This window comes from Doryrhamphus excisus, chromosome 10, assembly GCF_030265055.1.
Source record: "Doryrhamphus excisus isolate RoL2022-K1 chromosome 10, RoL_Dexc_1.0, whole genome shotgun sequence".
Classification (NCBI taxonomy): Eukaryota; Metazoa; Chordata; class Actinopteri; order Syngnathiformes; family Syngnathidae; genus Doryrhamphus; species Doryrhamphus excisus.
In genome coordinates, this window is record NC_080475.1 from 11763415 (window position 1) to 11783331 (window position 19917).

At 43.3% G+C, this 19917-nt stretch overlaps 3 protein-coding genes across 4 annotated transcripts in view; 2 read left to right on the forward strand and 1 right to left on the reverse strand.

Moving 5' to 3' along the window:
* On the forward strand, nt 1-7754 carry cdk16 (cyclin dependent kinase 16). The gene is made up of 17 exons (XM_058083267.1): nt 1-150; nt 848-1018; nt 1156-1302; nt 1368-1486; nt 2104-2232; nt 2339-2395; nt 2477-2591; nt 2664-2758; nt 4680-4742; nt 4825-4948; nt 5029-5149; nt 5239-5336; nt 5860-5965; nt 6045-6087; nt 6166-6256; nt 6319-6384; nt 6788-7754. Exons 2-17 carry the CDS (start codon nt 901-903, stop codon nt 6823-6825), a joined length of 1530 nt encoding a protein of 509 aa, XP_057939250.1. The 5' UTR covers nt 1-150; nt 848-900; the 3' UTR covers nt 6826-7754.
* Nucleotides 7437-13836, reverse strand: LOC131136448 (suppressor of tumorigenicity 14 protein homolog). Its single transcript, XM_058083264.1, has 19 exons — nt 13481-13836; nt 13191-13350; nt 12955-13082; nt 12814-12884; nt 12527-12714; nt 12413-12448; nt 12106-12334; nt 11894-12030; nt 11731-11828; nt 10541-10641; nt 10319-10452; nt 10136-10240; nt 9964-10071; nt 9772-9888; nt 9553-9678; nt 9279-9462; nt 8891-9162; nt 8678-8814; nt 7437-8259 (listed from the first exon to the last, which is right to left on the reverse strand). Exons 1-19 carry the CDS (start codon nt 13511-13513, stop codon nt 8098-8100), a joined length of 2526 nt encoding a protein of 841 aa, XP_057939247.1. The 5' UTR covers nt 13514-13836; the 3' UTR covers nt 7437-8097.
* grm6a (glutamate receptor, metabotropic 6a) overlaps nt 13547-19917 on the forward strand; it is a 14648-nt gene continuing 8277 nt past the window's right edge. Inside the window, exons 1-7 of one of the 2 annotated variants that reach the window (XM_058083261.1) lie at nt 13547-14689; nt 15248-15868; nt 18069-18285; nt 18491-18626; nt 18694-18848; nt 18926-19066; nt 19616-19816. In XM_058083261.1, coding sequence (XP_057939244.1) covers nt 15293-15868; nt 18069-18285; nt 18491-18626; nt 18694-18848; nt 18926-19066; nt 19616-19816 — 1426 coding nt within the window. In that variant the 5' untranslated portion in view covers nt 13547-14689; nt 15248-15292. The remainder of the gene's footprint in view (nt 14690-15247; nt 15869-18068; nt 18286-18490; nt 18627-18693; nt 18849-18925; nt 19067-19615; nt 19817-19917) is intronic. The other variant, XM_058083263.1, reaches the window with a different exon arrangement.

Consider the following 19917-nt stretch of genomic DNA (forward strand, 5'->3'; position numbering starts at 1 on the left):
TGCAGGCGGGGAGGTGGGGCGTGTTGTGACGTCACTGATGTGCTGAGAAGCAATATGGCGGCAGACTACTGGGAGCGACAAGAATCCTCCACACTATCACGCTGAACCGATCCAAAGATAAGCCAGGTGACACGGGGGCGAAGCCTCTCGGTGAGTAACCATCGCCGTGTTCACGTTTGATACCGGAACCGCCTCGAAGAGGGCTATCAAAGACATTCGCCGAACGGCTCTTCCTCCGCCTCTGTTAAGAACACACGATGTGCAGCAAATAGACGGCTCCCGCCCCCCATCCCCAAAACATAGTCACGGCCGGAATTAAGATTAAGATATGCCTTAAGATAATCAGTAGGACTTGCTAATTGCTGTCTACAACAAGCTCAGAAAGAACGTGTGGACGTTACTCTCACGTCATGACGTCATAACCTGGCACAGCATGTTAGTTTTTAGCTGTCAGCTGTTCGTATGTTAAGTGTTAGCTGTCAGCTCTTATTAGCTTGTTAGTAGTTTTCAGTCAGCTATTAGCATTGGTTCTGGTTAGCTATATTCTCCCACAATATTGTTTGTCTATATGTGCCCTGTGATTGGCTGGGGACCGCCTCTCGCGCGAAGACAGCTGGGATAGGCTCCAGCAACCCCCCACGACCCGAGTAAGGAAAAGCGGTAGAATTAATTAATATTAATTAATATCAGTGTTGTCAGAAGCAACATATAGACAGCCTACCCCCCATACTAAACTCTACAACAGCAATCAAGTCGTACTAATGTGTCAGGTTACCATGGTAACAGATGAGCTGATATTGATGACCGCAGCCCCATTTTCGTGTGTGTGACTTGTGTACCTCTTCAGGTGTGCTTTCCACACTGGCTGGCCCGCCCCCCTCAGCTTCACGCCCCCCCCTCATGGAGAGGATGAGGAAGATCAAGCGTCAACTCTCTCTCACCTTGGGGAGGGGAGGGGCCGGTGCAGGAGATAGGACGCTGAGTGACCACCAGGAAATGACATCACATAGCGACTCAGGTAATACTGGACTTGTGATTGCTATTGTGATTGCTATTGCTAATGCTATTTACTTCTATTAGTAAAGTGCTTTGAATTGGCGCCATTCGAATAAAATAGACTATTTCTCTTCCCTGATTGGATGTTCCTACTGACAGAGACAGGCGGACATCGACCTTCATCAGGGGGAGTAAAAATTCGAGGATCATCTTCATCGGTTCAGTCTCTTTTCCAGTCTTACAGTCGTAGACCTCGTGGTCTGGGACGCAGTCTGAGCTCATACTTGAACCACAGCAGCAGACTTGGTAGGACTCAAGTACATCAACGTTGTCATGCACCTTGTTCCACAACATCTTCTGTGTCCCGGCAGAGATCGTCCATGAGGACGTCAAGATGAGCTCAGACGGCGAAAACGAGCCCACGTCCTCCTCGGATGATGTCCAAAGTCCAGTTCGAGTTCGGCTGAGGACCAAGAAGATCTCCACTGAGGTGCGTGCTTGCACACACTAGCTAAATATTAGTATATTATGTACTGTGACAGGCGGCACGGGCACAGGCTATGTTCTCCAAAAACATGCTAGGTTAATTGGCGACTCCAAATTGTCCATAGGTATGAATGTGAGTGTGAATGGTTGTTTGTCTATATGTGCCCTGTGATTGGCTGGCCACCAGTCCAGGGTGTACCCCGCCTCTCACCCAAAGACAGCTGGGATAGGCTCCAGCACCCCCGCAACCCTCGTGAGGAAAAAGCGGTAGAAAATGAATGAATGAATGTACTGTGACAGGCGGCACGGTGGTCGAGTGCTTAGCGCGCAGACCTCACAGCTAGGAGACCAGGGTTCAATTCCACTCTCGGCCATGTTCTCCCCCATGCATGCGTGGGTTTTCTCCGGGTACTCCGGTTTCCTCCCACATTCCAAAAACATGCTAGGTTCATTAGCGACTCCAAATTGTCCATAGGTATGAATGTGAGTGTGAATGGTTGTTTGTCTATATGTGCCCTGTGATTGGCTGGCCACCAGTCCAGGGTGTCTTACCCGAAGACAGCTGGGATAGGCTCCAGCACCCCCGCGACCCTCGTGACAATATCTTTGTATGTCTTTCAGGACATCAACAAACGTTTATCCTTGCCAGCGGACATTCGTCTTCCAGACGGTTACCTGGAGAAGTGCAATGTGATTGGTCCAGCTTTGTTTGAACAGCCAATTAGCAGGCGACTACGCAGAGTCTCTTTGGTATGTCTATTGTGGGTGGGGGTGTGGGAATCAGATAGTAACTGTGATGGTACAATGTTAATGATGATATTTTCTCAGTGGCTAATATGGAATCTTGTGTGTGCAGTCAGAGATCGGATTTGGCAAACTTGAGACGTATGTCAAACTGGACAAACTGGGAGAGGTTGGGACCCTGTTTCTCATTTATCTGTCTATTACCTGTCTGGCTGTCTGTCTCACCTGTATGTGTGTGTGTCCTGGCCAGGGTACCTATGCGACAGTATACAAAGGTCGTAGTAAGCTGACAGACAACTTGGTGGCTTTGAAGGAAATTCGTCTGGAGCATGAAGAAGGAGCTCCGTGTACAGCAATCAGAGAAGGTGCCTCAGGGGTTCAGCGTGTGTGTCGTGGGTGTTTTAAATATGTGACGTATCTTTGTTTGTCTTCATCAGTGTCTCTGCTGAAGGACCTGAAACATGCCAACATAGTGACACTTCATGACATCATACACACACAGAAGTCCCTCACACTGGTCTTTGAATACCTGGTGAGACACACACACACACACACATGAACAAGTTGACTGTGTACAGTCGTCCCTTGCTACTTTGCGGTTGGAATTTTGCAGCTACAGTATATGACGGTTATAATCTCAGAATGCTAAATCCTACAGATTTTTCATTTTATTATATTAATAAACTAAATATTAACCTTCCTCTTGTGTTAGCTTTCTGGTATCATCTCTTATGTTAACGGGTCGGTTTTGACCCATGTATTAAATCAGCTATAAAATACACTAAAAACAATAAGTTACCATCAAATTTGCTTCTCATGTCTTGGTTACCTTCTTAGGCTTCCTCATCCATGAAAATGTTGCTTTTAATACTTTTGGTGTGGGCATTTTTTGTCACTATACTCCTCGATTTCAATTTCCAAAAATGGTAAAATGAACCTCAAAAGAATCATATTAATAAATTGAAGGTTCTTTTGTTACCTGGTTATTACTGAGAGCTATAGAACATATCTCTTAAATCAATTAATTTTATTTATTTTCTTATTTTAGTATTAATCACTAAAGAAACATCTATGGCAGGGGTCGGGAACCTTTTTGGCTAAGAGAGCCATGAAGGCCAGATATTTTAAAATGTGTATCTGTGAGAGCCATATACATTTTGAATGCAATAAATGTGTGCATTTTTTATGTAAGACCAACAGTTTTAGATATAATGGGCTCTAATTATGTAGACCAGGCACACTACCCCACGCCAAGGGGGTGTGGCCAGCATACTTTCGTGAGCAGCGCAGTGTCTAATAATAAATCAAATACTTGCTGCCATTAATGCAACTTCTGCTGCTGCATAGTTTTGAACCGTATTCAGTACACGTATTTCATTCTTTTGGCCATCTTCACCAGAAGGCTTGGTTCTGCAGCTTTAGCTATTTGACTAAAGGAGGAAAGTTTACATTTACATTTACATTTGTTTTTTTTGACATCTCAATGACCGAGGTAGACTACAGCATTACCCAGTAATAATCAAGTTTTGGTGTTTGACTTGGAAAATATCATCAGGAAAGATGGATATGGTCGGCCGTATTGCAGTAGAAAATAGATGGACGAATTAAAATGCATAAGAAAGTTTTGATTTTTAATATTATTTTTAACAGTGATTTCTGTGATGTTTACTTTAAAATGTTAGCAAAAATACATTTTTATTGTGGTAAGAAATGCTTGAGAGCCAGATAGTGTCATCAAAAGAGCCCTACCTGGCTCCCGAGCCATAGGTTCCCTACCTCTGATCTATGGTGCTGGGGTGAATTTTGACCCATGTATATTAATGTCAAGAAAAGGTAGAAAAAGTTATTGTTTTCAACAACAGAACTTTAGTATAAAGTGAAATCAAAAAGCAGAACAGGTCCAGATCTTGGTTCACTGTACTTGTTGCCATTCTTTCCATGATCAAAATTGAAAATGTGATGTGTTTTTTTCTGCTGGTATACTGGAAAGCGGTGAAAATGAGAATGCCCTGAAGCTTACATGATGAGAAGAGGGTCTGGTTGTCATTGTGTTGTCTAATTGTACACTTATGATTTCAGTTTTGGCTCAAAATATTGCTTTATAGTCATATTATTATAACTGGGTTGAAACCGACCCTAACAATACAGTGGTCATAATTTCAACCAGACCATTTTAAAATGTAGTAAAAATGATTTTTTTGTTTTATTTTGTTGAAATAGAGTTTCCTGACAAAGTCAAAAAGCCTTGAAGCAATAAACAAATGTTATGTGATTCTTTTTATGCATTAAAATGTAAAACGGGTCGGTGCCGACCCCAACACAAGAGGAGGGTTAAAGTACATAAAGACATGGTTCTATTGCTATTCTGTGAAACTAATAAAATCTACAGGTTCAACTGCATTACAGTTCTTTTTTTTTTTCTTCAAAAACTAACTTTTATTTGTGTGTTTTAGGACAAAGATTTGAAACAGTACCTGGACGACTGTGGCAACGTCATTCATGTACACAATGTCAAAGTGCGTCACTCTTCCTCTCCCGCCTCTCATGTGGTGACTGCTATCTCCGCATTTATTGACATGATGTTGTCCTCGTTCCCAGCTTTTCCTGTTCCAGTTACTGCGAGGTTTATCCTACTGTCATCGCAGGAAAGTTCTCCATCGAGACCTCAAACCCCAAAATCTTCTCATCAACGAGCGAGGAGAGCTTAAACTTGCCGACTTTGGTGAGACTTTATGCGGTTCTAGTCTTTCTTTTTGTGGTGTGTGTCCAATGTGATTCTAGTTGTTGTTGTTGGTGTTGTAGGTCTGGCCCGGGCCAAGTCGATTCCGACCAAGACGTACTCGAATGAGGTGGTAACACTTTGGTACCGCCCACCAGACATCCTGCTTGGCAGCACTGATTACTCCACGCACATTGACATGTGGTCGGTGCAGCAACATTTTATTACCATAGAACTCAAATTTGTTCTCACCTCACCTGTGTTTATGTGTGTGTGTGTGTGTGTGTGTGCAGGGGTGTGGGCTGTATCTTGTATGAGATGACAACAGGTCGACCGTTATTTCCTGGTTCCACAGTGGAGGAGGAGCTTCACTTCATTTTTAAGTTGTTGGGTCAGAACCTAATCTCTTGTCTTCACTTTTACCACACAAACAGATCCCAATTAGCTGCTATAATAGCTATTAATAGCTGCAATTATTCAAGCCCTGTTTACATGTAATACTGATTATAGTAGTATCCAAAATAAGCCATCTCAGACATAAATAGATAGACTTACACATGAATAATAATAATAATAATAATACATTTTATTTGTGTAGCGCTTTTCAAGATACTCAAAGACACTTTACAGAAAAATGAAGTTGAATAAAGTAAATAAACAGAATAGAAGACACACCAAAATACAGCATTCATTCGTTAATACACAGTTAAAACATGAGTAAAAGCGGGGCGGGGCACAGCAGTCAGATATAAAAAGTTAAGACATTTTAAGACATAACATTAGCCTTGACAGCGTACTTCCTGGTGGCTATTGTCATCAATGTAATGTTACTGACACCTAGAGAGTACACCCAGTGTAGAATACTACCTGGTACATAACAGCACATTCAAAATCGTGTGTGTTTGCGTGTGTAGGAACGCCAACTGAAGAGAGCTGGCCTGGAATCAGTTCCAATGAGGAATTTGCGGCAGCAAACTATCCTCAATACCCGCCTGAGAACCTGAGCGATCACACACCCAGGTAACTCCTCCCACACAACAACCACATGACTCCGTGTCCGTGTACACATTGCCACTTCTATTGTGTTTCGTGCGCTCAGGCTCAGTAGTGACGGCGTCCAGCTGTTGTCAAAGTTCCTGCAGGTCAGTGAGCACATATCCCTTCAGAATAAAAGTATATTAGCATATTTATTTATTCTGTCTTCTAATATTTGTGTGTAGTTTGTAGGAAAGAAAAGAACTTCAGCTGACGAGGCCATGAGTCACTGTTACTTCAGAAACCTTGGAAGCAGAGTGCGCACACTTCCTGACAGTAAGTGCACACCATAATCGTACACCTCCAGAGAGGATGTCTCACTCTGATCTTTATTTCAGCCACGTCCATTTTCACGTTGGCTGAAATTCAACTGGAACCAGAAAAACTGAGAACATCCGATCAAGGTAGGACACATAATTTAGACTTATTCTTTAAACGGGAACCCGCTTAATGTCGATTTTAGACCCAAAGAGGTAATTTTTATTAAAAAAATGCGTCAGTCTATGTCAACAACAGCATCATAAACTTCCTTTTCAGGGCAAAGTACGCTTTAAACAAAAGCATGGCAGTGTGAACCTGGAAATATATGAAACAATTAGAACCATAATGAAAATATGCACAAATGTAGGACAACAATGCCAAATAATATTCAAAAATACCTTTTAAGTCACAACTACAGGCAGTCCAACTTCCGGGTTCCACTGTACAAATAGTTTTCTAGTCATTCAGAAGTAGTAGAAGTTGTACTTTTAATTAAAAAGTGATATTTTATTAAGAAAATTACACTGTTTTTTTTTTTTTCTTCAGTAAACAGTCTGAGCAGGAGGCGGAGTCTCCTCTTCTGACATCATCGCTGTCAAGTGTCCAGGTGGCAAAATGTTTTGCATGCACACGCAATAGTCAATGACCAATCAGAGGACGGGGCATTGTTTCCATGGCAACAGGTCTTCCATTTTTATGAACATCCGCTCTGAGTGTCATTATAGTGTTGGTGTCATTGATCATCACGGTAAAAGGGAACGGCCAACCAATCAGCTGAAGCAATGTGTTTTTGCATACGACTGTAGAGCAACATTTATGTTTATTACTGTAAATAATCACCATACTTATGTCCAGTTACATAAGCCATCAAGCATTGGTCATAAAGGGGGGGTCCCCTTAAGAAACTGGCTAAAAGGCATCTGATGAGCGATCACACACCAATAAGTCAACTGCATAAACGGTCCAATCAGCTTGCAGAATGTCCGACACTCACGCATCAGCTGGCGGTGTTTATTGTTTGTATTTTTCATGTGATTATTTATATGATTTTTAAAGCTTCAGGAAGTCACTCATGTTATATCGGTGCTGAAGTCATTTCAAACTGAAGAAGAAAAATAAGACGATTTTATTGTTAGTGACGTAACGTGGGAGAGCCAACTTTCATCATGTGACTGTTGAATGTAGTGACATCGGCTGAGTTTACATTTTTATTTGCTGTGGAGAAAAGCGGAGAAAACAGAATTTGTACCCGGCGACTGTGACGATTTATGTTGAACTTTTTCTTTCATCAGCACAAAGAAGGGAAACGTTTTTATTTTGAAACATGTCTAATGTGATGCTGTTTTGCTCCTCAACTGAACTCGGATTCTGTTTTCTCTGCTGCTTCTGTTAATGACACCAAAGCTCTCTGCAATATAGCGCAATGCATGATGGGATTATTCAATATTCTTCCAGCGTCTTCTCGTGTAGTACTTGCAATATATTTACACCACCAAATATTAAAAGTTTGTATTTATTCTCAGCGCTGCTTCAGATTCTTATGTTTGGGCAGGAGGTCACCGACTGTCACTTCACACATATAATAATAATAATAATAATAATATACAAATATTTTTAAAGATATGGAATAAAACCTGCTGCACCTCAGTTATCATCTGTATGATGATAACATGACCAGACGGTGTGATGCCACACCCCTTAAAGTTTAAAAGTCTGCTTCTGTGTCCACCATAGTTGCTGGTCCTTGACAGTGTTGCCATGGTAACACAAATCCATGTATTTGGCAGAGGCAGAGTCTCTGAAGGGAGGCGCATCTGTATCTCTTTGGACCATTTATGGCCGCCTCCTGTTTGCTGCTACACGCCGCTGTGCTCCTTGATCCATCGTCGGTATTTGGTGACTCGTGCGTAGACGCCGGGTTTGTTCCTGCGAGCGCAGCCGTCCCCCCAGCTCACCACGCCGGCTAGAAAGACCCGCCCACTCTGGCTGGTGACAGACAGCGGACCCCCGGAGTCTCCCTAAAAGAGTCAGAAATGTAGCGGTGTGCAAAACCGTTCATTTCAGTGATGCGGTTGATTCAGTAAAAATATCCGTTCATTTCGGTCAATTGGTCATTAGGCTGTGATCTCGGTCGTTCCGACTCAACTGTCGGTCATGAATGAACGGCGTCGGTCAATCTCTCGGTCTTTCAGTCAGCTAACCCCACCCACCCACAGAGGCGTGATGATAGGATAAGACAGGCAAGCATGTAGATAGTCCCGCCCTGCAAAAGGAACGGTCAACTGACTCTCCAGCCAATCAAAAAAACCTCGTTCATTCCGTTCACAAAAAAGAACTAGTTATTTTGACCAGTTCGTTCATGACCGACACACCACTATCACAAGATAGTTGTTCTCCATGGAGACATCAGCTGCCTTCTAGTCACGGCGTAATTACCTGGCAGGCGTCCACACCGCCTTTGAGGACGCCAGCACACAACATTCCGTCCGTGACCTCATTCTTCATCAGACTGTTGCACACAGAGCTATTGATGATGCGGACTTCAGCCTTGTGCAAGACACTCACTGCTACACCTGTCAGGTGACAAGGACGCCGTCAAAATGCGGAGTGAATACTGTAATACTTTGAATACTGTGAATATTTACCCACCTCCCTCTCTGGTGGCGCCCCACCCGGTGATCCACGCGCGGTGACCCGAGGGAAATTGATGCGTCGGTGAAGGTAGGCAGATGGGCCAGATGTGTTGGTTGAGCGGGACGTCCGAGTCGAGCTCCATCAACGCCACATCGTTGTCAAAAGTGAACGGGTCAAAGTGGCTGTGGACAACGATCCGCTTCACCTTCCTCCTCACTGTCCACTCGTTGGTGCTACTTTGCGTGTGCTGCCCCAGGAAGGCTTCCCATTGGTCGGCTTGAGTGTACCTGCCACACAGGAAGTCAAGGTTAGCTGCTGACAGTATTTTTTATACCATTGCAATGTCATTTTAACTTGTCGTGTTGATTGATAAGTTGTCACGTGGCCGTCATTGTGATGGTACCTGATTGGACCCTTGTCCTGGACGCAGTGGGCGGCGGTCAGTAGCCAGCGGGGGCTCAACAAAGAAGCTCCACACACGTGACCTTTGGTCCCAACATGGAGGCTGACCTGCCACGGCCACTCAGCCTCCCGCGACACTTGACCGCCAACAATACGGGAGCTACGGTATGGCCGCGAGCCACACTCTAGAAACACAAGTTGACATGACGACTGTGTGTGTGTGTGTGTTATTGTGTGTGTGTGTGTTATTGTGTGTGTGCACCAGCTGGACATACGACACGATTCCTCGTCCGACGCATCCTCGCAGTCAGCCTTATCATCGCACTCGGGGTTGACTTTGTTGACACAGCCTCCGTCTTTGCAACGGAAGCTTAACTCCGAACACGTTGTCATGGCGACGGCTGCGTGAAAGCACAAAGGCAAGTTGTTTTGACGTAATTTGACAGCTATAACGTGTAATCAAGATCGGCCATTTTGAAGAATAGCATCCTTACATTTTTCACATTTGGACTCATCCGAACCGTCTGTGCAGTCGAACTTTCCATCACATACCATCGCCGATGCGACGCATCGACCGTTCCTACAGCGAAATTCGCCGGTACTGCAGGCGCCTGCCAAAGAACACAAAGTTGAGATCACTTAAATTCTCAACCACGTGAAAAAATATTGTGGAAAACTTCCTTCACCGCAGTTGCGCTCATCCGAGTTGTCTCCACAGTCGTTAATGCCATCACACGCCCAGAATTTGGCCTTACAGCGGCCATTTTCACACCTCATGTGGGACGCCTCGCATGCTGAGACATGTGACAACGTCAGCACGGACGAGGACTTCAATTGAAATTAAATAAAAAAACTCACTGCAGTCGTCTTCGTCACTGCTGTCTCCGCAGTCATCAACGCCGTCGCATCGCAGACTCAAATCGACGCACAATTCGTTGGTGCAGCGGAAGCGTCCCGGACACGCTGTTTGAAGACACAACACAAGACGCTCACACAGGTGCGAGAGCACAAGCGAAAACGTTAGCTTAGAAATTGTCTCACGGTCACTTGGGATAAACGCCTCGTAATCTGCGATGAAACCACGGTTGACGTAGGACGAGTCGGAGTTAAACTTGACCGTCATCGCATTGCTTCTGCTCGCCACCACCGTGCTTTCCGCTTTTGTCCCACACAGTCTGTCACGTAGAGACAGGAAGTGGGCATTGAAGTCTAGCGTGAAGCTTTGTGTCGTCTATACATGCAGACATGACGCGGCCAAACAACCTCCGACCGTTGACCTCCACGTAATCTTGTGAGCAGTCGCTGGAGTCATTTCCGACGTAGAACTTTCTGAATTCGACTTTGACCAGCTTGTCATGTGACACCTGACAAACGACAAAATCGTATTTGAAATGCACATGGACGAGATTCTCTCCTGATAAATTGAACGTTTAAGCTGTTAACCCTTAGATGCATAAGTGGGTCAAAAATTTTTTATAATTTCATATTCCAGGTATTCCTCAAAAAACATGTTTTTGATATCATGCCATTCACATTTTTAACTTACCTTTTATACATTTTAAGAAATTTTAGTTTTTGTGTTACTACCCCAACCTTCCATAAGTGGGTCAAAAATGACCCGGTCAGGTTGTTTTCTTGAAATATCTTTGTAATTAATTTTTTTTTATCATTTCATATTCCAGGTATTCCTCAAAAAACATGTTTTTGATATCACGCCATTCACATTTTTAACTTACCTTTTATAAATTTTAAGAAATTTTAGTTTTTGTGTTACTACCGCAACCTTCCAAAAGTGGGTCAAAAATGACCCGGTCAGGTTGTTTTCTTGAAATATCTTTGTAATGAAAATTTTTTCATTATTTCATATTTTAGGTATTCCTCAAAAAACATGTTTTTGATATCAAGCCATTCACATTTTTAACGTACCTTTTATACATTTTAAGAAATTTTAGTTTTTGTGTTACTACTGCAACCGTCCATAAGTGGGTCAAAAATGACCTGGTCAGGTTGTTTTCTTGAAATATCTCTGTAATTAAATTTTTTTTATCATTTCATATTCCAGGTGTTCCTCAAAAAACATGTTTTTGATATCATGCCATTCACATTTTTAACTTACCTTTTATACATTTTAAGAAATGTTAGTTTTTGTGTTACTATCCCAACCTTCCATAAGTGGGTCAAATGACCGCATGCATTTTCTATGGAATCCAATAGGAACCTTTGATTCTTATCAACTTTGGCTGTCGGGAATAAATTAACCTAAATATAATACTAAATATCATACAAGTGATTATTCCTAACCAAAATAGCAAAATTGTCATAAAAACGCATTGATTCTAGTATTGGTCATTTTTGACCCACTTATGGAAGAGTGTAGGGTCCAGTCACTCGTGCATCTAAGGGTTAAAGATGTTTTTTCCCTGGAATGAACTCTAGGAAGAGTAGTTACTGGCCTGAATGTTCCACACACACGTGGTCTGAGGAGGGTAGCTGGATGGGAAGAACGGCGAGGAGAAGAAGCCGATGTCACCGCTTAGAGACCCTCCACAACCTGTCGGGAGGTCATCCATACGGGTAATATGATAAAAAAAACACATTCAAGTGTCATATACCCACCTGGTGGCGCTAGAGAGACCTGCGAGTAGTTGGCCCTGAAGCCCGGGAAGTTCTTCTCCATGTTGGTGACCAGTGTCAACAACATGACGTTCCCAGATGACACAAACGACAGCGAATGGTGAGGAAAACCACAATATCTGCAGATAAACAAATTTTGTTGACGTAATGGTTTAGCGTGCGCGGTGGCTTAAGAATTACGTGGAGGGTCTAACTCGGTAATGGCAGCATGCTCCATGGGCGCCAGCGAGTCATAGATCTTGACAAAATCATTCTGACAGTTGTCCTCCAAGATGAGCGTATCGAAGTCCAGTCGGACACGGTGATCGGGGTCCGCGCGCATGCGCCACTGCAGGTAGATGCTGGACGGGTACGGGGAATCGGGAAAACCCGGTGACTGAACGATTCCGCCATCTTGGACGTGCACGTTAAAAGACTTCTTGACTGGAAAAATGAGCATGGCGTGGTTGAGCGTTATCTCATTACTGGCTGTCAATCAACTGTCACAGGAAACTTTCTCACCAAGTATGGACGATGATGTCATCCGTGGATCGATAGCTGCACACACAAATATTATTATTATTATTAATTTTGTGGTTATTTCATGCTTTTTATAAAGTCAAAATACGATCCAACCTCGCGTTACAACACTGTTGACGTCGAGAACATCGGCAGGTTTCACCATCACTCTTCCTTGTCGACTTTGTTGACTTTCCGCCGGTGTTTGCAGCGATTTCATTGCGACATCGACAGAAGCCAGTTGAGGGGCGGGGATGTCAAATTCCGACTGGTAGTACGCCATCACCGAGTCTCCGCCTCCATCGCTGGAGCGAGAGAAACATGCCATTTCATCTGAAGCGGATGCTAATTGTACACTGTACCACCGTACCAGCGTGCACTCTTGTTCAAGTCATGTGACCTACCTGAAGGCATCCACGGACGAGCGTTTGTAGTATTTGACCAGAACTACGTTTTTGGAGTACATGCTTTGTAGCTGTAAGACAAAATGTTAGCATTAGCGAATGCTAACTCATTCAAACATCATGTTCCAACCTGCCACTCACCTGCTTGCTAACCTGAGAAGATAACTCAGAGAACTGAATGCTGCTGGAGTCCTCATACACCGACAGGAAGTTCTGCTTGATCTCCATGGAGCCCACGTAGATGCGTGGCACCGGGTCGTTGCTGTGCACTGTGCAACAAAAACATAGTATATTTTGGGATATGGGCGTGTCCCTTATGAGGGTCGTTTGTGTATGAGCCACGCCTTCAAACACACACATCAAAAACATCAACTCACGATGTAAACGCCACACGAGTAGTCCAGTCAGTAGACTCAGAGCGACTGCCGCCATCACAAAACCAACACCAATCCATAGTCTTCTGCGTCCATGCTTCTTCTCTAACTTTTTGGCGTTGGGGGCGGGAAGGAACTGAAGGGTGGTGTCCAAGTCCAAATCCTGGTGAAGTTTGGAGGAGGTTGACATGGTAACACAGAGTGTGCTAAACTATTAACTACGTTTTTTTCTTCCATAAATGTCCCTCATCCAGACAAACCAGTTGGACCAGCAGTGACGTCACTCTACTCACCTGTCTTGGACCGAACTTCTCTCCCTTGTCCATAATGACGTCACTCTCCGCTCGTGGTGGTCTCGGATCAATTCGCGTGCGAGTCCTCCATCAGTTTGCGCACGCGCCGCGTCCGTCCGCGGAAGATACGCGCCAATAGATTTCCAAACCGGAAGAATTCAAAATGTCAATCTAGTAGATAATGAAGGGCTTCTGTTTAAATAAGTTAGAACCTTACGACGCGGTGTATTGGTGGCTTTGTAGTTCAAAAATTCCAAAAAGAAAAAAAAAACCCCAAAGTGATCGTCCTTAGTCGGCGAAGTTTTTTTTTTTACCATGATGCACCGCGCCGCTTCTCCACCTGTAATGGGCGTGGTTTGCAATGACAAAAGAGGGCCGTGGCTAGACAAGCAGCGACTAATTTCGATGAACACCAGGAAGTGAATGAACCAAGTTGGGCTAGCTTAACTTTTAGTTATTTTCCCATGAAAATAACACCTTATTACTACAAATTGAGTTTCCCCTAGTCATAGATTATCATCACATTTAAAAAGCACAGACTGTATCTTTTGCTTCCGACAAGGGTGTTGACGGAAAGTTAGTAGTGTTGATATTACACGGACTGCTGAACATGATGGAACAAAGACAAAATGGACAACATTGCTTCATGGTCTTGTCCATACACATCCAAGTAAGTTTAGCTAACATTAGCACGGTTGCCCAAGTGTCACGGGGCCATTTCCCGCCCCATTTTCTGAATGCAACCCCTGGTTCATGTAGACATTTAAAAACAACACGAAGCGAGGCACCAAAACCTTTACTATCATACAATTCTAAAATAGTGTATTGTACTCTTTTTTTATATAAAAAAAAGACTCGCAAGCCTTTAAAATATATTTGGTAAGTAATACTCATTAGTGTGTCAAACAAGTAGTTTTAAAATACATTTTGCGTAGTGAGACATTAGAACAAATAAGTGGACGAAGTTGTGTCATTGAACTGCTGAGCATGAAGAACCATTACTTACCACTAGGGGTCACTGTTAGCGCATTACTACGCCTTTCTGAAAGCGTGCTCTGGGCGCAAGCGCAGTCGTGCTGATTGGAGTGTCAAGCAGAGGTGGAGAAGTTTTCACATTCGTTCAATGGGCAGAACTGCACCAGAACATCACAGCTGGGAAGTCAGGATGTGAGCACCCCCTCCTCCACCTGGGAGGAGGCACTTCCTGCGGTAAGTTTCTCATTCCTCATTAATTTACTTTAAGGGTGTACTTTTGATGATGATTATTGTTATTGTTCATTTACTCTGGATAATGAATCCATCAATGGATACTTGCATTGTAGCTCTGATGATTATGAATTTAATAATGCAATGCGATGGTTCCAGTCTCAGCTCAGACCTTTTTGTGGAGTTTGTGCTTGTGGGTTCCTCCCACAGCCCAAAGACAAACTCAGTTGTCCATACTTTAGGTGTGAATGTGACTGAATGGCTGCCTACACAGTATTAGTCCTGTGACTGAGTGGTGACAGTCCAGAGTGGGTCATCTGGGATAGGCTCCAGCTCTCCATGACCCTGAACAGAATGAGTGGGGAGGTAATCCCAACATATTATAAAATAAAATGTATTCAGTGTTAATGTGATATATTATTAGGGATTACAAATATTTGCTGCGTCAGCTGTATCCCAATGCTAAGATGCAGATTAAAAAAAATATCTTAAAAGTACAACATTTTGGTTTTTGGAAGTGTCAAATTTGTAAAGTTGTCATCACTGATTGATTTGTTTCAGGCACCAAAAGCAGGATGAAGATCGCCAAGTGAACATCTGATCAGAATGATATCATCTGTCTCCGCCCCACCCTTCCTCCTCCCCCTTTTCTTCATTTTGTTCTTGGGGCACCAGCATCACATTGCCACCCGGCTCTGGTGGCTCCGCCTCCTCATGTCCATCTGCTTGTGGTCAGATGAAGAGGTGCTGAAGGTGATGGCCTCTCATCAACACTTCCACCCACACTCCATCAAAATCCCGGGAGACATCACCCTGGGTGGCCTGTTTCCCATCCACGCCCGCGGACCCCATGGTCTGCCCTGCGGTGAGCTCAAGAAGGAGAAGGGTATCCACCGCATGGAAGCCATGTTGTACGCTTTGGACCAAATCAACAGCGACCCCGACTTGTTGCCCAACATCACCTTGGGTGCCCGCATCCTGGACACATGCTCCAGGGACACGTATGCCCTGGAACAGTCCCTGACCTTCGTCCAGGCCCTGATCCAGAAGGACACGTCTGACATCCGCTGCTCCAACGGAGAACCGCCAGTCATCCGAAAACCAGAGCGTGTGGTGGCGGTTGTTGGCGCCTCAGCCAGCTCTGTGTCCATCATGGTGGCCAACATACTGCGTCTCTTTGAGGTAACCCACAACGTGATTTTGTGTTCTTGGTTCACAAATCTTCTTTTGCACCTACGCTGCGCCAACGGGGTGTGGCCAGTGCATGCCAATTTTCTTGAGCAACACAATTAGGCGCAGCTTGGCGCACCCACGCCCCCGTCCTGCCTACCGGCGCAAATGACAAAAAGGGAGGAGAGAGTATAATCTTAACCAATCAAATGAATGCTTCTCATTGCCTTTAAATGCATAGTTCTGGACTGTGCAGGACTGGACTGCGCATCAGAGGTTACAAACAGTTATATTAAACACAGCAGCAGGCTAATCCAGGCATCTTGTTTTCCACCAGCATTCCTGCTCTACATAGAAATAGGAGAACCTCTGATGGTGTATTGGAAATCAAGCCATCACCAATCTTGAAGGAAATGGAGTTTTGATTTGGGAAGACATCCAATTTGTCCTAATGTTGACCAACTTTACACATGAGACACCAACTCATGCGAAGATGCCAAGAAACAGAACCAAAGACTAGTGTACATAAGTGTAACATTTTCAATTTAGAGGGGATATTCTATCATGAAAAATATGTAATATTCTATCATGAAAAATATGTATATTAGTGAATTCAGAGAGGTTTTTTATGTACTATTATTCATTATTACACAAAAATGACACAAAACGCCACTGGAACCTGTGAACTCATTTACCATTTTTACCGGAACACACACAAGCTGCCTGTCTGCATGCTGGATTAATATTTTAAGCAATTTGTGTCTGCTTGACTGCTGCTTTTAATGCTTTTAATAACTCTGTGTGTGTGTGTATAAGTGCGTGAGCCCATTTAGGAGATAAAGTAGATAAAGGTCATACATCAATCATAAAAGAAACATGGGGGGATGGACTGGGAAACTGATGGTTAAATTAAGAAATAATTAAGTATAATGATGATATGCTGCTGCCATGTGTGTTGGTGGTCAAATATGAAATAATTTATTCTTTTGTTTGGTCTTGGCAGAAGTACGACACGTAACATGATGAGCGCATAAACCAGTCTGCTATTCCGAGTTGTCACTTACACTAATCTGTCAATGCTTGCAAACACACACACACACACACACACTAATGTGATTGTTATTCATATGATTGAACAGTGACACACATTTGGCTGTTACACAACTTTAATCTTCTGTCTGTCGTTTGTCCTGTCTGCTCCGCCCACTTTGACCTGTGGTTGGGTTGTGTTTGTGTGTTTTCCTTTTTTTTTCATGCACATCACCTTAAATCAAGGGTGATCGAGCCTTTTTCAGCTCGGGTCCACATGCAGAAAAATCAAAGACTGCCCAGGGTTGTCAATCGATTTAAAATATTTAATTATGATTAATCATATTTTGCCTATAGTTAACTTGCAATTAAACAGACTGTAATAAGTGAAAGAAAGATTGTTTTTAAATTATGTATATTTGCTTTATGCAAAAGGTTTTTTTAAACATCTTAACACAAATGGACTTCAGTGTATAAACAAACACAACATATGAAAAGTAGACATTAGTAAGGTAAACTGTCCATCACTCAAATGTTAGTGGATAGCTTATACGTCACTTCCAAAAACTCTTTTACAGAAACACACACTGTTTTAACCACAATGGCGCTTTTTGTAGTCTGGCAACTTCAATGACATTGGGTTGTGTTTGTGGTTGGGTTGTGTTTGTGTGTTTTTCTTTTTTTTCATGCACATCACCTTAAATCAAGGGTGATCGAGCCTTTTTCAGCTTGGGCCACATGCAGAAAAATCAAAGGCTGCCGAGGGCTGTCAATCGATTTAAAATATTTAATCCTGATTAATCGTATTTTGTCTATAGTTAACTTGCAATTAAACAGACTGCAATAATTTGCTGTATGCAAAAGTTTTTTTTTAAACATCTTAACACAAATGGACCTCAGTGTATAAACAAACACAACATATGAAAAGTAGACATTAGTAAAGTAAACTGTCCATCACTCAAATGTTAGTGGATAGCTTATACGTCACTTCCAAACACTCTTTTACAGAAACACACACTGTTTTAACCACAATGGCGCTTTTCGTAGTCTGGCAACTTCAATGACCTGGAAGTATGACACTGCGGGTCTTTGAACATGCCATTTTTATTCTGTCATCTTTGTCCGTTTTACTTATTTCAAACCCAAGTATACCCAAACACTTTAACGACGTGTCATCCCTCAGATCCCTCAAGTGAGCTACGCGTCGACTGCTCCGGAACTGAGCGACAACAACCGCTACGACTTCTTCTCTCGAGTGGTTCCTCCAGACTCGTACCAGGCTCAGGCCATGCTGGACATTGTCAAAGCCCTCGGTTGGAACTATGTGTCCACGCTGGCCTCTGAGGGAAACTATGGTGAGAGCGGAGTGGATGCCTTCATGCAGATCTCCAGAGAAGCTGGTAATGTCACGCATCTTCATCAAACATATATATACACATAAAAAATATATACATACAGTAGTGTGTTTTTTTTTTTTGCATGTTTGTCAGACTTAAATGTGTCTGGTTGTCACTTCCTGTCCCTCCTGTTGCCTTACTGTGGTATTATTATTTTATCACTGTGGATTAGACCTTGTGTTATTGTTTGGTGATTTGCATGTCACAGGTGGGGTGTGTATTGCCCAATCGGTGAAGATCCCACGTGAACCGACGGACGGTGAGTTTGACAAGATCATCAAGCGTCTGATGGAGACGAGCAACGCCAGAGGAGTCATCATCTTTGCAAATGAGGACGACATCAAGTATGTTAGGATGTTATCGCCAGCTAATTGGACTCCATTTTGACTCTGGCCTTTTCTCCTATGATAGACAGGTCCTTGAAGCAGCCAAGCGTGCTAACCTGACGGGTCACTTCCTGTTTGTGGGCTCTGACAGCTGGGGGGCAAAGAGCTCACCAATCATGGAGCTAGAGGACATGGCAGAGGGTGCGGTGACCATCCTGCCAAAACGAGCGTCGATAGACGGTAAGAACACACCATGACACCATTGTGTGTGTGTTTGTATGCTCATGAGTGTGTGTGTGTGTGTGTGTTTGTTCCAGGCTTTGATCAATACTTCATGTCACGCTCTCTGGAGAACAACCGCAGGAACATCTGGTTCAACGAATTCTGGGAAGACGACTTCCGGTGTAAACTCACCCGTCCTGGTGTCAAAGTGGACCCTGGCAAAAAAAAGTGCACAGGTGTGTGTCAGATGTCATGTGACCTCATATCACCTCGTACTTCGGTACATTTGAAACACTTATATGCTAGGACTACGTTAAAAAGCCATAGCATTTCAGTATGTGGAATCAAACTATGGAATGGATTGAGTAAGGAACTCCAATATTTATATAATCACTATATTGACAGTTACTATGGTACACATTATGTCATTGTATGGTCATATCACCTCATACTTTGGGACATTATAAAAAAAAAACAAAAAAAACCTTAAACTGTATTATGGAAAGCAGGAAGTGAACAAATGTAAAAGTTACTGATTGTAAAAGTACCAGATGGATGCATTCTCTGGTTAGCGTACAATATGGAACGCATGTTGTCGTTTTATTAATACATTGCGTTAATCCAACTGTAGTCAACCATAAAACAGTGACACTTGATTTATTAATATTTGCAAAACATGTAACTTTCTTTGGCTCTACTTTGCTTTAAATGTTAAATTATCATAACACACCTGTCTTATTAGCTATATGAGTTTTACCTCCCCTGACTACATCTGATGTCCACAGGCCAGGAGAGAATTGGCCTGGACTCTTCTTACGAACAGGAAGGGAAGGTCCAATTTGTGATCGATGCCGTCTATGCTGTCGCTTACGCTCTGCACAGCATGCAGCAGAACCTTTGCAGCTCCTCCTCAGGAATTTGTAGCCACATGGATCCGGTGGAGGGTCGCGCTCTGCTCGACTACATCCGAGCCGTCAATTTCAACGGTGAGAACACGTTCTGAGTCGGAGTGAAATTATTTTTCCTTTATGTTTTCCTCTCTCTTTCACACACATAATGTGGGCGTCTGTGTGTTCAGTCACGTAAA

Excerpts from the sequence above, each read along its gene's own strand:
- cdk16 (XM_058083267.1), top strand. The coding sequence starts at position 901 with ATGGAGAGGATGAGGAAGATCAAGCGTCAACTCTCTCTCACCTTGGGG. Across the intron at positions 1,019-1,155 it reads GACATCACATAGCGACTCAG|AGACAGGCGGACATCGACCT; the intron begins GTAATACTGGAC and ends TCCTACTGACAG. Across the intron at positions 4,743-4,824 it reads TTCATGTACACAATGTCAAA|CTTTTCCTGTTCCAGTTACT; the intron begins GTGCGTCACTCT and ends CCTCGTTCCCAG.
- LOC131136448 (XM_058083264.1), bottom strand. The coding sequence starts at position 13,513 with ATGGACAAGGGAGAGAAGTTCGGTCCAAGACAG. Across the intron at positions 9,889-9,963 it reads CTCGGATGAGCGCAACTGCG|GCGCCTGCAGTACCGGCGAA; the intron begins GTGAAGGAAGTT and ends GTTCTTTGGCAG. Across the intron at positions 9,463-9,552 it reads GTCGGACGAGGAATCGTGTC|AGTGTGGCTCGCGGCCATAC; the intron begins GTATGTCCAGCT and ends TTGTGTTTCTAG.